General features: G+C 30.7%; 1 protein-coding gene across 1 annotated transcript in view; it reads left to right on the forward strand.

Annotated features, from left to right (window-relative positions):
- Positions 1–269: 269 nt before the first annotated feature.
- LOC115879641 (fasciclin-1-like) overlaps positions 270–18,433 on the forward strand; it is a 28,991-nt gene continuing 10,827 nt past the window's right edge. The window contains exons 1-3 of the mRNA XM_030896535.1: positions 270–282; positions 6,557–6,755; positions 14,818–14,841. Coding sequence (XP_030752395.1) covers positions 6,608–6,755; positions 14,818–14,841 — 172 coding nt within the window. The 5' untranslated portion in view covers positions 270–282; positions 6,557–6,607. The remainder of the gene's footprint in view (positions 283–6,556; positions 6,756–14,817; positions 14,842–18,433) is intronic.

An 18,433-nucleotide genomic window follows, 5' to 3' on the forward strand; every position in this document is an offset into this window, starting at 1 on the left:
TTATTCGTGCTCACATTACCAACTATATTAAATAATTTAATTGACATTACTATGTTAGATGTATAAATTTAAATGTATAAAGGTAGATGTCTAAACTAATTTTATTATTATTTTTTTCAGAGACACTTTGTACTTGGGTAACCAGGAAGGCTTCAATAACCAACTTAACGATTTAAACAAGAAGTTTACTTATTTCGTTCCGCGCAACAAAGCTTGGGAAGACGCTAAGGTCGTAATGCCGTCCGCCATCAAGAAACTTTTTTGAGGGATTTCGCATACCACGTAAGTCAGTGAATGAAGGGAAGGCGAAGGCAAAGAACCCTTAAATATTTAAACAAGCCTTGTCTTTCGTCCTTTAAAAAATAATAGGGTTTAAGATATTTACGTGATGTGTCTGCATGTGTACAAAGCTATCGTAAAAGCTCTGGTGTACTAACAAATTTCTAAAATGTTTGTTCGTTTTTTGTTTTTGTTCGTTTTTTGTTTTAGCTTGTTACACTTCGATCTATATCGTTTATTTTGCTGTTTTTTTCTTTAATAGTAAGCAAAAAAAACAATAATTCGTCACTTGACATTTCCACCAACGGAACCACAAATTCAGAATAAAAATAATGATGAATGTACGCTCTTACTTGCATCGTGTGGACACCGCACAGCGTTTCTTCTAGTTTGCGCAAACTATACCATGCAGGCAAGTCGCTGTCGTGTAGCCGCCGCTTATGTATTTTTGGATTCAAAATAAGTTCATTGGACATAATTTAGCCCACGGCCACACAGAAAGCGTTTTTTTGCGTGAAGCGTCTTTAGTGACTAAAACAAATTAACAGGATTATATAGGAGTGGCCCGACCAAAAGCGTCTAGGGTTCGGCGTGTCTCGCAAAAAAACGCGAATGAAAACAAATCAGTTTGTTTTCTGTAGCGGCTTTAGCGATTTCTAAGATGGGACCCCGTCATATGCGGACGTTATATTTAATAATACAATAAAAATAAGTTAAATAATATGCATTTTTTCATTTTAGGGTATTATTTAAAAATATTTTTTTAGAGAACATCTACTGTTTAGGAAGATTCTATTAAATTCAAAAATTTGAAGGAAATGTTTGAAAAAGTGTAGTTTGAAATGTTGAAAAAGTAATAAATTAACGCAATATTTTCTTACGCGTAAAAAATAGTTTTTATGCGTAATAAGTGTTTTTTTCTGCGTAATAAAGTTTTTTTAACAGAAACAAATAGTTTTTAACGTGTAAAAAATATTTTTTACGTGGATCAAATAGTTTTTTACACCAAAAAATATATTTTTTTAGGCAAAAAAGTTTTCTTACCAGAAACAAGAAGTTTTTGACGCGTAAAAAATAGTTTTTTACGTGTAACAAATAGTTTTTTACACGTAATTTTTTTGGGGTAAAAAAGTTTTTTACAAGGAACAATAAGTTTTTGACGCGTAAAAATTAGTTTTTTACGTGTAACAAATACTTCTTCACACGTAAAATATATTTTTTTTGCGTAATGTCATAGCTCGTATGTCATGGCCTTGATTTTTTACTCCCAGCGCGCGTAAAGAAGTTTTACTGGAAAAAGTTTCATATATCATCACCTTAAAATTGCCTTATCAACTATTATATAATTATAATTATTTATCATATTATATTATAATTATAACAAGTAACCACAACACTACAACATAAAAAAACTATATACATATAAACTAAAATTCGTAAAATAAATGGCAAATAATAATTATTATTTTTATACACACCACTAGCACTAGCAGTAGATTGTGTTTGTTGCCAAATATATGCCCCGGCCCGTCCACAATTCAATCCCAGCATATTTTATCTTCGTCTCTTCAACGCTAACCGCGCCGATGTCGCCTATCTCTTTCTCACAGGATTGATTGTTGAACGGGCCGGGAATCCACGAGCTTGCGACATTTCTAATTGACACCTTGATAGAAACTGCAGACCTGCCGCGTCTTTTGCGTGTTTTTAGTAGACACAAATCGAAAAAAACGCTTCAAACGGTAAAATCGCAAAAAGCGCTTGAGACGCAAAAAACGCAAAATGCTAAAAACGCTAAACGGCCGTGGTCTTACGTCTATACAAAAGTGCTTTATTTGTCAGTTAGAGGGCATCAAACTTTAAAAAAATAAACACATTTTTAAGATATTTTAAGAACCGTATTTGAATAAAATTTGGATTTCTTATGTTTTGCCAAGTTCTTTAACATTCGACTTTTACAAAAATCAAGAAAAAGTACGGGAAAGGTGAAAACTATACCCACCCCTACATATATTTTAGTAGAAACATTTTCCAATTCCACCGACGACCTATTTTGGTTGAAATCATGCAGTATCTCCGTTATTAGTGAAGATAGAAGGGTTTTAGGTGGTTTGCACAAATCTGTCCCACTTTTTTGTCAAATGGAAGATGCCGTAAACAAAATTTTCATAGCCGTCTTTGTTTCTGAGCTACAGGGTCTTTTTGAAAATTTTGCAATTTGGGACACCCCTTGTATCTCTTTTATGGTCAAAGGTGTCGAGAAAGTGAAAACTGTATATTGTAGAACTTTTTACGTAGAATACAGTGGCGTAGTCTGTTATTCTACGAAAAGAATATTTTAAAAAATTTGAACTAAAGTTATGTTTTCTTAAATGGAACACCCTGTATATTTATAAATTATATGATCTAGCTTGCCATAAGCTTCTCAAAGATATCTATCACTCTATATTTATTTTCACTATTTACTGCAATATTTAAAACATCATATTTATTAGTAGGCCATGATTGATAATTAACAAAACTAATGAAAGTATACTGGTATCTGCCTCTTGTTTTATTTTGGGAGTCACTAATAAATTCTTTATATTTAGGGATACATAACTCTCTACCGCTATTTGTAAATCTTGGAGACTATCGTACCTGAACTTTTAGATATTCCTTTAGCTAATTTACGTGAAATATACTTTCAGTAAGATGGGGCACCCCCGTCACAACTTTGAAAATATTAGAATTTTGCTAAATTATAAATTATTATTTCTCAAATCAATGAGTTGGAACCAATGGACCCATATGATAGCCTACCTGTTTTCCGGATTTATCCGTTCTCGATTGCTGATTTTAGGGATTTTTGAAATATGAAGTACATCGTGGCAACTATAACAATGTCGATCACCTGGAAAATGATTTAATAATGCAATCTAATTGCATTTTGCTATAATAAATTCCGTTTAAAAAAAAAAGAAAAATATATTCAGAGATTCAGTGGTAACAGTTCAAAAGTAAAATATATCAATCCCATATAAAATATTAATATGTGTATCGCTATTTTAGTAAATACTATTTTAATTTTTTTGTTATTAATCATAGCCTACTAATAAAAAATGATTTATATTAAATATTGCAATAAATAGTGAAAATAAATATTGAGTGATATATATTTTTGAGAAGTTCATAGCAGGACGGATCATATGTTTTTTAAATGTACAGGGTGTTCCATTTGAAAAAATATAACTTTAGTTCATATTTTCAAAAATATTTTTTTCGCAGAAAAATAGGCTACGCATATACATATTCTACGTAAAAAATTCTCCAACAATCAGTTTTTACCTTCTCGATATCAGCCACAATAACGGAGATACGGGGGCTCTCGCAAATTACAAAGTTTTCGAAAAGACCCTGTAGCTCATATTTCGTTTGACAAAAAAATGGGACAGGTTTGTGTAAACCGCATCCTCCTATCTTTACTAATAACTGAGATACCGTATGATTTCAACCAGAATGAGACACCCTATACATAATATAATACCATAAAGCTCTTAAATTAGCAATATCAGTGCTATAAATAAAATAACAAGATGTTTTTTAACCAATATAATCGGATAACTTATTAAAAACATCGTAATTTATATACTCTAAAACACTTCATTTTGTTAAATTAATTGTTAAATAACTAAAACTGCTAATGCTAATAAAACTTAAGCTAAAAGTTTTGATTCTAATAGCTTCAAAATAATAATAAACTGTGTTATCCTTTCGTAAAATTATTCCATATTCTTTTACATTAATCCGATTTAGTTTAATATAATAAGTACAATGTGCGTACTTTTTTCACTGGGTAAACGGATATTTAATCACTGAAACATAAATCTAAAAAATATCAAAGTATCTTAACTTTAATATTTTTTGCTTGCCTTAAAGCACGCCACTGCCATCTGTAACACATTGTATAAAATATCAGACCATCCGCTTGAATACCAAAGTGATGTATTACGTGCTGCTTCAATATTTCAACATTGTATTTGATGTTTAGATCCTAAATTTATAGACAATAAACCCTGAAACCTGATATGTTGTTCGATAACGGAATTATGACAACTTCGAGAGCATGTACGAGTCAACAATGTATTAACATACTTTTTTAATTTAAGTCGGATTACTTCGCAATCTACCAAAAAAATAGACAATTTAAAAATATTCTTTTAAAACATTTAAGATTTAATACCTTTTTTAATGACTTAATTCTTTTTCTATTTGGGAATAAAGATTTAAATCACAAATCATTTTGAAAATGACTTAAACTTTAAATCTTAAGTCAGCTTTCGAAAAGAGACTTAAAATCAAATGACTTAAGTTATATTTTTTCTTATGGAACACCCGGTATTTTATTTCATTTTTGGATTCTTGGACCCAAAAAAAGGTATTTATTATAAAGGTTAAATATGTTTAAAATCTTTGGTTTTTGAGATATTTAAAGATATATAAATTTGCATGCTACAATAGAATAGACTATTAATCAGAATTAGTTCTTGTGCTGAGTTTAAAGGTAGAGAAATAAACTTTACAGAAAAATGTTATTTCTTCCTTAAATGTATACAGGGGTATCAAAAACTGCTGGTCTATTTTAAATATTTATTTTACATAAAAACTTCGTTATTTCAAATGCAACACTTTGTATTTTTTAAATAAGTCGAAGCAGATTTAAATGCTCTTTCAAACTATATTAGGGTTTCCTATAACTGTCTGGCTCAGATTTTGAATAAAAAGCGATTTTTCAGTAAAATTGTCATCAAAATGGCTAGTGTTGTCATGGCAAGTTTCTAGTGACAGTTAGTAGCTATTTTCAAAATCGAAATTTGTTTATGGACTTATTTAAATTTATACTAGTTTACTTTTATTTAATTTACCTACAATGGTTTAATAAATATTTATTAAATATGTGTATATTATTCTATCAAGAAAAACGAAGAAGTAGTTCTTTGAATTATTTTACGATGACTTGTAGATATATGGATTGTCTATAAATTAGCCATTTACGGCACATTCATTTTATTCACTTCCAACGACAGGTGGTTACAAGCCTAACAGGTTTTTTATAAACCACACTACCAGCTCTGCGAAATAGAACAAGAAGTTTTTCAAAGAAACGTTTATCAGGCAGATTCCTATTTGGATATCTTTGAGCCCTTGCGGCCAAGAGGCAATTTTCCTCACAAAATAATATCACTAGTAACATAAAGCAGATTCTGCTTTATTTTTCTTGATAAAATAATGAATACTTACTTATTAAACTATTGTAGGTAAATTTAAGTAAACTGTTATAAATTATAAATAATAATGTCCATAAACTAATGTCGACTTTGAAAATAGTTACTGTCACTAGAAAATTGTCATGGCGATACCAGCCATCTTGATTGCAATTTTATTTAAAAATGGCTTTTTATTCAAAATCTGGTCTAGATAGGTATAGGAAACTAATATAGTTTGAAAGAGCATTTAAATCTGCTTCGATTTATTTAAAAAAAAAACAGGGTGTTGCATTTGAAATAACGAAGTTTTTATATAAAATATATCTTTAAAATAGATCAGCAACTTTTTATAGCCCTGTATAAATTTAAGGAACCAATACCATTTTTCAGTAAAGTTTATTTCTCTACGTTTAAACTCAGCATAAGAATTAATTCTGAAAAGTAATGTACAGGGTGTTAATAGTCTATTCTACTGTAGCATGCAAATTTAAATATTTTTATATATCTCAAAAACTAAAGACTTTAAACATATTTAACCCTTATAATAAATGCCTTTTTTGGGCCCAAGAATCCAAAAATGAAATAAAATACCGGGTGTTCCATAAGAAAAAATATAACTTTGGTATGGATCTTAGTTCTAAAACACCCTGTATATTTCAAAATAATTTTAAATTGTGCACATTGTCTCCCCACATGTACCCAAAAATATTTTGTTTCTATATCGTATAATCAACCGAGGCGAATGAGGTGCGCCACCCTGTATAATATTATACATTTTAATTATACGATTTATTTATTACTCTAAGAGATAGTACTATGGTATTTAGAAAACCTTCTTTTTTACTTCTATTGTCTTTATTCTGTCAAAATTTAGATGAAATTTTGGGATAAAGCAATCTTTAACAGTTTCAATATAATTTTTATCCATTATTTTTTATTTTTATTGAGCAGAAAATATATTTTTTTTTGTAGTAATCTTTATTTCTTTATTTATCGATAGTACAACAAAACCATCTTTTTAATACATCTAGGCTACAACTACTTTACAACGGCACCTCGTTATATCAGACGTACCATACACCATGGAAAGAATCAAGCAATTATCTAAGGCTAACGAAACGGTTCAAAACTTAGGACCTGGCAACAATATTGTTCATCAACCGGGCAACGTCGAACTTCCCACATTGAGGGGATCCCTGAAACTTTATGTAGAAGAACGTGCAGATAACAGTGAGTATCCTCAAAAATAAGCTGAAATAAAAGAAATATCTGTGATGTCAGAAATATCTTCATTTTGATAGAACATCGTGTTGTCTGTTTCAAAATTATATGATGAATGAACATAAATATTTATAACATTATTGCTATTTATTCCTAATAAATGTTACCTTCTGAAATTATTTTATTGAATTATCTTCAATATTAAATGTTTTTGGTCATATAATGCTTATATTAGAAGAACCAAATATAGCCATACTTTTAATTATTAGGTACCTATATTTCTTAATAAAGACAAATATTTACACAATCTGCTTGTTATTGCTGATAAATTATTATAACAATTTTAATCAATTTATTTTGTGAATCGTCATTAATATAATGTTTTATTCATATAAAACTTTCATCAGTCATCAACTAGCCATCATTCATGAGAGGAAAGAATTTATAAATGAAGCCACCTCCTACGTATCAAACAGAATTACATACCTCCCCTGATGTAAGTGATGAATGAGTCCAGAAAAGGGTTGTTTTTGGAAAATCAGTTTATAATTTTGTTTTAGAGGTAAACTTTTTTTATAAATGTTGCCACAAGTATATTTTATTTTGAATTGTGACACACAATTATTTCTATATTATTATTTTTGTGTAAACAATTTGACTATGACTCCATATGTTATATTTTATCATGGATAAATATGGTTGTATCAAATAAAAAATAAATATCCCTAAGAGAAAATACATTTAAATTTATAATATACAGGGTGTCCCAGAAATAAGTGCAGGTATTTAAGGGGTGGTAGATCTGATCAAGAGAAACGTCCTTTCTCTTTACCATTTTTTAAATAAATTGAAAATAACCAAGTTATTTAATTTTGAAAATTTTAAAAAATAATGGCAACATTTTGAGAACCACTTCTTAAGGGTTTTTCACAAGGTTTTTCAGCTTATTCGGTGCCCTGTGTTGCCAGAGAGTCAAAAGAAGTATGTATATGCTATAATTAGTAAAATCTGAAATCCCTGGACTGATGTGATCTCAGTATGAATAATATGGTGAATTATTTTATTAAATGTAGTTCTAAATAAAGTTATTTTGCGGAATAACCATAATTTTCGTAACCTTCATAAGAATAATTTTACACAGTTTGGTTCTCATTAAATGGGTAAGTATACAAACAAAATATTTGAAAGAATGTTTTTTAACTGAAACTACCTCGTAATATGGCAATGTTAAGAGTTATTTTTTAAGTATATGTAGTTAAAAATAAATATAAAATGTGGCATGCGTAAAAATAATTCATATGGTTTGCTTCTGGAATGGTTAGAAATAGACACTGATACGATTAGAATTAATTCTCGTATTTTTTTGTGTACAAATTTAGAATTACAGTGAATACAAATAATATGTTGGATATGGATAATGTAGGAGGTGGCAACAACGCAACATTTTGATACAGCGCACACACGGCATCTATGTTGAGCTTGACAAAAATCTAGATTAATTTTTTTTCGTATGTTTATCCACACATTGTTTTTCTTATTACATTTGTAGGACTAATTTTAAATATTATAAATTTTCCCATTCAACTAGAGTAGTCCAAGCGTTACCGAAAATTGATGCAGTTCGCACCTTTCGTGGAGCGCAAAAGATTGTCTTTTACACCCAGCACAGCCATTTGAATTTTTTTAACGCTCTTACGCCGAAATATACCACCAGTTAAAATATCTGCGCTTATTCTGGGACACCCTGTATTGTTTTAAAAGTGTTTCTAATTTTTGCATACATAAGTATAATAAAGTTTATGTCAATTTAGGAATTTTAATATTACATTTTAATTAATGATGACTAATTGAATATTGGCAAGCGAAGTCTCGAGTCGGTGTTTGCCTATCTAGTTGTCAATCATTATGGCGGCCTAGTAAGTCAGAGAGAAAAAATGTGCACTATGTGCAGTATTTATTACATAACCACTTAATCCGACGCTAGATTTCATGCGCTTGCAAAATAATTGTTCTACTTTCTTTATTCAATACATCTCCATCTCATTGTACTGATCATATTGACCGTACTCTTCGTACACACAAAAATCCCCGTATACCTAATGATATTATATCTAAAATGTTCGAATATTGAAAATAATATTTTATTATCGAAATGAAGAATTTATTTCTGATATCATTTTTATTACTGTGCAATATTTCAATCAATTTTTTTACACATCGCTAATTTTTTGACAACTCCCTAGTATAAATATATTGACACTTAAGCAATTGAACTACTGCACAATGACAAGTAGTTAGTTTCTATAAATGTTGTTTTGCCTTGTTGCTTTAAATATATATTTTACTATTTTTTTTTAAACATATTTTTTTTATTTTCATAAAACAGAAACCCCCACTTCAGATTCTGATAATACAAGTAAGTTTGATGTTCGCCAAACGATAAACATCTAAATGTAAATTTATGTAATTGCTTGGAGTGGGCTCAATTTCAGTATATTAGCGCTACTCCCTGAAATTGAGTGATGGGTCACCATTTGCTGCACTGTTTTACAACAAATTTCTTACCATCACATTACTTGTTTCCACATAATTTTGACACTTCACATGGAAAGCATTGGCATGTATTAAATACGAAACAATAATAAATAAATGTTAGGTTAATGGAATTCATAAAATGTCATTAACAGTAAGTTCCTTATATCCTGTTATCCTGAGAATTAATAATTATCTATAATATAGGTATACGTTACAAAAAAATATATAAGGATGTTAAATTTCATTGTCTGTGTTGGAATTAATATATTATAAATAGAAGAACTTCAAATTGAAGGAATGTCCAAAGTAAATTTCTACGGTTACTACTTAGTTACGTCGGTAAATAAGTTGGACAGTGTCATATTGAGTTTGAAACTCGACGTTTTACACACTTTCAAAAAGGGGTTCTTCAGTAGTAACAATCAGGTTACCAGGCTTCGGGTTACCATCATAAAATAATAAATACAAGAAGAAGTGTCAAGTCAATGTTAAATTATGGAAACAGCGTGGCTGCCTGGGTAACTAATTTTCAGATATGGCGGCTGGGACATTTGACATGACATAGACATGACAATTTCAATTTTATAAAATTTATTTCCGTTTCCGGTTTTTAATGGCGGGCTGTTCGGGAGGTTTAAATGAGGGTTAATATACTTTTTACTCTTTCTAGTAGTAAATAATACAACAAAATTACTCAAAAATATTTATTTGGAATTTAGAACAATGTAAATATGCAAATCAACACAATTAAAGAGCTATAAACCAATAAACTACTGTATCAATATTAAATATTTAAATAATATCAGAGATGCTGTGTTAAAGCGAATTAGTAAAGTAACAGTGCATTGACTTACAGAAACTTGAAGATAAATAAATGTTTTCACAGCTTCACGGATAAATAACTGGAAGCAGGAAAAAGGCAACCGGAACCCACACAAAACCTGGAATCAAAAAAAATATGTAAAAAATATAAATATAGGTACCTACATAAGACTTTTGTGAATTAAATCAAACAGGACTTGAATGAAAATAAAATGAATAAAAAATATGATACATATACATCTAATACCTCATTTGTATTTTAAAAATAATCTACATACATAGATTTATAGCATTATTGCTATGAAAATACATAATAGGTACCTATGTGATATGTAATTACGCATTTCTGTTCATCTTGTAGAAATTTAACGTAGGCTAATAATAGTTCAATAATCATAATTTACCTTGTATAACTTGCTTTCAATTGCTCAAAATCACCGATCAGTCTTTAAAGTAGAGATACGGAAAAATCCTTGAAAGAATATCCCAAGATCCTTGGGTTTAAAGCTAAAAAAATATAAAAACAGTTAATATATTACCTATTTTTACCTATAATATGGCCCATACCTGCTACACGCCGAAACGTCGATTTCATCATTTTCTTCATGTAATTAATATCATATATACTTTATTAAAGTGTTAACAAGGAACTTTATATCAAAAAACATCTTTGTACTTATAAATTTCAGCCGAAATATCAGAAACAAACTTCCAATCAAATCTAAACGGCAAAAATTAAAATGGCGCCCGACCTTGCCAGAGGCCTCGGGAGCTGACGCTGACACACAGACAAAGACAAAAGAACAGGACGCCGACGTGCATAAAATGTTCCGTAGCAGAAATTGACAGAAATCATATAGAAATATTCAGATTTTTGTCTAGGACAGTCTAGAAGGCCATGCTTTCTGCCTGGGTAGAACCGCGCCACAACTGTTTTCAATTTTCCGGTTTACTGTCACCCCCCTGGTTACCATATCCTTTGACCCAGCCCAAATTTATCGTAGTTCTCTATGAGTGCTTGATGATTTTTCCATACGGAGTATTTCCATGATAGTTAAAGTACTACCATGGAAATGGTAGGTACCTATGAAATTGTACGCATCTTTGGATAGCGTAGATTTCTGCCTAAAGGATACTGGGGTAGGTGCCCATTGGTTCGGAGTATTTAGTTTTCGGCCCAAATACTCCTATCCCTATCCCTGCTTTAGTTTGGAATCAGCAGTATATCACGTTATGGTATAGTCTTTTACATACTGAGCAAACGTTTCTCTCTTTCAATCATTTTTATAGTTCATTACTACAATGAGTTGTTTCCCAAAGTTGTACATTCTTGGTATGTCATCCACTGGATTTTCTTTTTGAGGGTGTTCCAATCTCCTTGCCTGAAAATTCTCCCAGTAGTGTTTTTGTCAATGACCATTCTAATCATTGTCGCATTGGCATATCTACCGACGACATTGTGCAGTGGTATTAGGTCTAGGATGACCTCCATTGCTGCTGTTGGGCATCTTCTCATGGCACCTGTTATGAAGATGCAGACTAGTCTCTTTACTTTGTACAGGTTTTGCCTTGCTGTACGTTGCTCTAGTTTTGTGTACCAAGCAACTGATCCATAGGTAATGCAAAATGTTAGGGGCCTAGCCCCATCTATTTCCCGTTAGTCTTCTACATATCATGAGTCTTTGTGTCTTTGCTGGTAATTTTCTTAATATGCCTATTCCAGAGAAGTTGTTATTGTTTAATTGTTATAATTAATACTCTTTATTCTTAAACAAATCTACTTCGTCGTGACATAAGTAATTGTTGGCCTGCCATCAACCGACAGTACTTATATAGTTCAGTAGCAAAGTTACCATGTTCGCTTGACTGGTACTTGAGAGTTGATTTTCACTCCAAATATGGTTTGCATACTGTGCTCATCATTTTTTAGAGTTCCGTACCCAATGTGTAAAAACGGGAACCCTATTACTAAGACTTCGCTGTCCGTTCGTCCGTCCGTCTGTCACAAAGGTCTATCTTATGAACCGTTATAGCTAGACAGTTGAAATTTTCACAGATAATGTATCTATGTTGCCGCTATAAGAACAAATATTAAAAACAGAATTAAATAAATGTTTATAAGTAAAAAAGTACTTTCACTAAACATTATCTTTTAAGTAAGAATTTTACATAGAATCTTTCAAGTCCTCGGTGGCCGCGTGGTTTAAGCGTTAAGACTTTACGCTGCTATGACGATGACGTTGGAGCCGTAGTAAAGCAGGTTTTAATCCTAGTTAAGGCGACTTTTTTTAATCGTTTTTTTTTAATGTTTACATATTCTTACATATTTATTTTTACTTTTTACATATTTATTATTGATTAATACAATTTTTAGTAATGTGTTTCTTCATTTTTTTTTAAATTACTTATACGCGCATTAAAAATTTCAACTAAATCGGAAAAAAGTTTATAATAATATAATGTCTAATGTTGTATGGATAATGAATGGCACGGAAACCTTCGTGCGCGAGTCCGACTCGCACTTGACCAATTTTTTTTCTCCTATAATGTCCAGCTAGGTCCTTGTATGTTTGTAACATTTTATATCGAAATAATTTTCTTTCTCTTACCTTATAAAAGCTTTATACGGTGGGCGAAACATCGAGTTTCAGACTCAAATTGACATGGTCTAAATCCATAAAATGTTTTACTTTTAATTTATTAACATATTTCTTTATAAAAAATAACAAAAAAATATGAAAAACTAATAAATAATAGAAACAGAGCAGTCTAAAATTATTTAAAATAATTACATACCTACCTATGTAATAATTATTTTTTTAAAGTCTGAAGCTTCATTCAGAACCTCCCAATTAGTGGAATAAATTAGTGGTTTCAATTACACTTTATACTTTTTAGTTTACGATCATTCACAATGCCTAAAAAACACAGTTAAAATTAATACAAGGTCCTAGCAACAGCTTGCGGTAGTCTGTTGTATCCATAGAGAGCGCATAATATTTAGCTTATAAAACAATAAACTTTTGATTTCTAACTAAATTTTTTTTTGACGGGTGATTTAGAATTAGAATAAGTGGGAGGGGGGTTAATCTCTGCGACCTTAGAAATCTATTGTGTCCCCCTTTCTTGAGTTATAACTCATCATACAGTCCCAGGACTTCCTACGGAGACCCGTGTCCCTCACAGTCGAGGAGCTACGACCCAGGCCGGGTAGACGAAACGGTAGCTTGTGTCGCTTGTTGGGTTTAGAGGTAGGAGGTAGGCCCTCGACCCTTGGAGGAGGTGGTAACTTGTATGCCACTTGCAGAGGATGGTGTCACGCAAGTGTCAGCCACCTCTCCTGTAGTTCTCTTTGGGTTTGGCCCCTTGGAACTTTCATTGTTACTGTTCCCAGTGTTGCTAGGGGGTTTCCACACAGCTTCACCGGTGATGTTTTTATTACTATTATTACCAGATCTCATAGTGTTCCCATGAGTCGCTAGGGACAGTCGGTCCACTTCTACCGAGCCCCGCATGTAGAAGTAAGGGGTAAAATACAATGGGGTGTCCCAAGATTGAGGCTGTCCGTAGCCCCGCCCGGTATCGTTATATGTCTTGGTGCAATTCCCTGGCCACGACACTACAGTCAGGGACAAGACGATGAGTGAGATGCTTCTTAGACCAAGCCAAGTGCTAGAGGGGATTCCCCCCAGCACATGACCAGGAGCTTCCCCACCAACGACAAGGTCTTGCATCTCCTATGGGAAGCTGACGGGTGATAATCAAAGGCCAAAATGACATTCCTCGCAAATTTTGAATTAGTGGAAATATCAAAAGTTTGTTAACTTTTTCCACTAATTGGAAATTACTACCAGTAGTTATAACGTTCTGAATGCTTACATTAAAATTAGGTGAAGAAACTTCTACGACTAATTTTATTGTAAGCATTCAGAACGCTATAATTAGTGGTAGTAATTTCCAAGTGAAAAAGTTAACACCTAATTATTGACTTTTCCACTAATTATACTTCTCAAAAATTTGGTGAGAAATGTCATTTTGGCCTTTTGATTATCAATTCGTCAAGAAAAAATTTTAGTTGGAAATCAAAATTTATTGTTTTATAAACTAAATATTATGCGCTTTCTATGGATACAACAGACTACCGCAAGCTGTTGCTAGGACCTTGTATTAATTTTAATTGTGTTTTTTAGGCATTGTGAATGATCGTAAACTAAAAAGTATAAAGTGTAATTGAAACCACTAATTTATTCCACTAATTGGGAGGTTCTGAATGAAGCTTCACTTTTTCATCGCGACCGTTGATTATGAAAATATAACAGGAAACTTTTTAATAATTTGGATTTCATATTTTTTATCAAAGATAAATGCTGTATTTGTTTCGAAGAAACCAAACAAATTTCTTTTTTAACTTTATTGATAGTTCTTTTATCTACATTAACAAATATTGGCTACTATTAAGTTAAAGCGCTAAATTAGTAAAAATATAATAATTCGAATCAGAGATTCCTGGACGAATATTATTAGAATATAAATCGAATTTAATCAAATACATGACTACGTGCTCGCCTGCTATTAGCACACAAATTACTTTTTGCTTTTCGCAAAAATATTTATATTGACTTTTATTTTAGCTTTAATTTATTTTCGCCGTTTCGTTAAACATAGATATTTGCTTGGTGTATAAATATGATTTTTAATAACGGTATTATTCTAGGTTTAAAGCGTAGTTCTGGTTCAGGTACGTATGTAAAATTTCAATCGCAGATTTAAATTGGTAGAACAAACATCAAAATTTTATTTTTTCAACTGAAAAGCTATCTTGGAAATTGGTTGAAATCATTTATCAAAACATCGTCGATTTCAACAACACTGAACATTTTCATTTTTTTGATTTGAATCTCTCTTACTCTTGCGACAGCTTAGTCATTATAATTAACCAACTGATCATTACTGTGTACAAACGTACTAAAAAAAATATTTTTATTTTTCATATCAACATAGGTCCGGTTCTGGTTTGTTTCGTAGCTACATATAGGTTGTTAAAGTTTTAATAATTTTAAAATTATAATAAATCAAAAAAAAATATTTTCGGGGGGTTAAAGCCTAACCCCCTGTAGCTACGAAACAAAGCAGAATCGGACCTGTGTTGATGTGAAAAATAAATCTTATTTTTACCTGAGGAATCTCCCCACGAGAGATAGCACATATTTTTTGAAACACCTTGTATACAGGGTTGTTCACCACATACGACACGGAGTATTAGTAGCTAAACGATGAGATTTTTACAAATTGTAAGTTTTGGGTTCGTTGAAGGACTATTAGAGCTACAATTTAAAAATATTTTAAAGATACAGAGTGTCCTAAATAAATAAAAAATATCAAAGTTGTATTTTTAAAATGGAACACCCTGTATATTATTACATTTTTAGTTTCTACGATTAAAATAAAGGTAAATTTGATTAAGGTTTATTACACTTAAACCTTACCGTTTTTGAAATATTTTCAATTTTGTGAAATTGCAGTAAAATTTTAAGGCTTCATTTCTCCAAGGGTATCAGAGTTTTTAATACTAAATATTTACTAAAGTTTATTTATTGATCAGTTGTGTTGCAATAATAAAAATAATACTACCTTATACAGAGTGTCTAAAAATTTATTTTAAATAATTATTAGATTTAAACGGCAATAACTTATTTAATTTAAATGGAACACCCTGTATACTTTATGAGAATCAGATGCACAATTTAATTGTCTATCTAATTGTATTATAGCATGTTTTACCTATCTCTTTAAGTTTCCGTAAAAATGCATTTTCTTATAATTTAGAACTTATTTATCAATATATATATATACCCATAGAATAACATATAAATATAAATTGACATTTTCGATTATTTTTAAAGATTTACCAAATTTTTAAAGAGTACAAATACTAATATTGTCGATATAATTCGTTTATTTCATTAAAAGAAACTGTTTAAATATTTGTTAAAGAGGACCAATTAATATGATTCCAGTATTCAAACTACATTAACCAGGGCCGGCGGAAAGAAAATATTGAGACCGGGCGAGTACCCTATCTGGCGCCCCCCCCCCCTAACAGTTATTATAACTCTCTTTTTCCTTCAGTCCTATACTTTAACTACAAACTAAGCATATTTATGCTACTTTAACAATAAATTTTCACTTAAAGATACTTCAAAATTCTTCTCTTCATTCAATCTTAGTCTGCAATTGTTGTTTTTTCTACACCGGTCTCGAAAGTGACTCACTCCTATAAATTTTTTATTTTTTTTTGATAAAAAAACCAGTTTTGGTATGTTAGTATATGACATATATTACGTTTGATTCCCGTATTCAATGGTTTTTAGTCACTTCCTGTTTGACCGGAAATGACTAAAACTTTTGATTTTTAAATGCACCCCCGGTATATTTCTACTTTATTCCAAAAGAAAATGACATTCTTTAGTAGAATGGCATAACTTTTGACATTTTCGCTTAAAAAATCGTATTTTAAATTTTAATCTATAGTGCCAGGGCTGTCAAAAATAAACAATAGGGGGAGAAATTTCTGAGACGCACTCGGTATATAGAGCATAAGAAATAGAATTCCAACTTCGGCAATCGCGTTCTGGTATAAGTGATCTTTGAAAACATAACAGTATTTAATTGCAAGCAGTTGCATTATTTTTTATTATATTTTATTATTAAGAATTTAAGAAAATTTTCCTTTCTTTTTCACAAACAATTACATATTTAGCGCAGAATCAGTATTATGAATTATGATCAGACAGTTTTGTCTGCTGCAAAATGAGGAGCAGCCAATGTTTGAGATGCATTAAGAGAGAGATTTTTTTTTAGATTTTTTGAGATGGAGTATTATTTTTTACTTTTTTTATCTTTGTGTGATTCCTCTAATGAGAAAATTCTACGATTTTGCTACCATTTTCAGTGTATTACTACATATTCAATCCAGAACAATCAAAACCACCAAAAGATTGATATCTTTCCCACTACTATTAATAAATTAATTTAATTAATGAGGCAAACTTATAAGTTTTTTTTTTGGTAATAAGGATATCAGGATCCTCTTCAGCTTCTTGCAAATGAATATTTGCCGCATATAACTTTAGGGCATATCAGCCATTAATAACAAATAAAGGGTGTGGAAGTAGAAAAAGTGCAATTTTGAGCGGTCAGTCTAAAACTGTTAATTTTGCTGGCTCTTGACCCAAAACATTGTTTAAAAATTTATAAAAACGAGAATTATAGAAAGAAGGATTATTTACAAAAAGTTGTTAGCTTTTGAGTTATAAAAATGCCACGAACAAATCCGATTTATATTTTTTTATTTAATTTTGTTTAATAGTCTTCCACGAAAATGAATTTGCAAATCCCAGTTTCGGATAGACCACTCAAAAAACATATAGAATAGAAGAAATCAAAACTATCCCAAAGCTTTCGTGCTAAGGATTTTTTTGAGCATAATTTCAGTAAATTATAATAGGATACATCTAGGATATAGTATAGTGTTTATAAGGTTTAGTCAGATATTCTTCCCTATGTGGTGTGGTAATAGCTATGTTAATGTGGAAATTGACAGTACCGATTAATTATTAAACTGGATATTCGTTACTATTTGTTTAGATTACTGTTTTTAAATATTTTTAGTTGCTGTCATGGCGCCCCTCATCGGTTCGCCCGGCCCTTCCGCCCGCCCTGACATTAACTGACTGTTTGCGTTGATTAATAATAATTGCCCTAAATACTAAAAAACTGAGTTTTGTATGTGTATCAGAGAGTGTGGTAAAAAGTAACACCTTAAAAATGATATTTCATTTTTTAATAAATGATTATTTATAACAACAGAGACGTTCATTTTCATAACTTATTATTATATTAGTTTCTGATTCAAATCCACATTTATTTAGAATAATTTATTAACGAACACAATTAAGTATATAATTATATTTGGGCGGAAATAATGGTGTTACATGTAATTAATGGTATACTCTTTTATAAATATTTAAATAGTTTTCTTTTTGCATACAAATGGGCTAGTAATATTATCGTTTTGCTAAAAACGATAAAAACAGTCTAAAATGTCAATATTCCATGGGTATATTGATAAATAAGGTCTAAATTATAAGAAAATGCAATTTCCACAAAAACTTGAGGGATAGGTAAAAAATGGTATAATACAATTTGATAGACAATTAAATTTTGCATCTGATTCTCCTAAAATATACAGGGCGTTTCATTTAAATTAAAGAAGTTATTGGCGTTTAAATCTAGAAATTACTTAAAATATTTTTTTAGACACTCTGTAT

Source organism: Sitophilus oryzae, unplaced genomic scaffold (genome assembly GCF_002938485.1).
Source record: "Sitophilus oryzae breed Bouriz unplaced genomic scaffold, Soryzae_2.0 scaffold_1582_pilon_pilon, whole genome shotgun sequence".
Classification (NCBI taxonomy): domain Eukaryota; kingdom Metazoa; phylum Arthropoda; class Insecta; order Coleoptera; family Curculionidae; genus Sitophilus; species Sitophilus oryzae.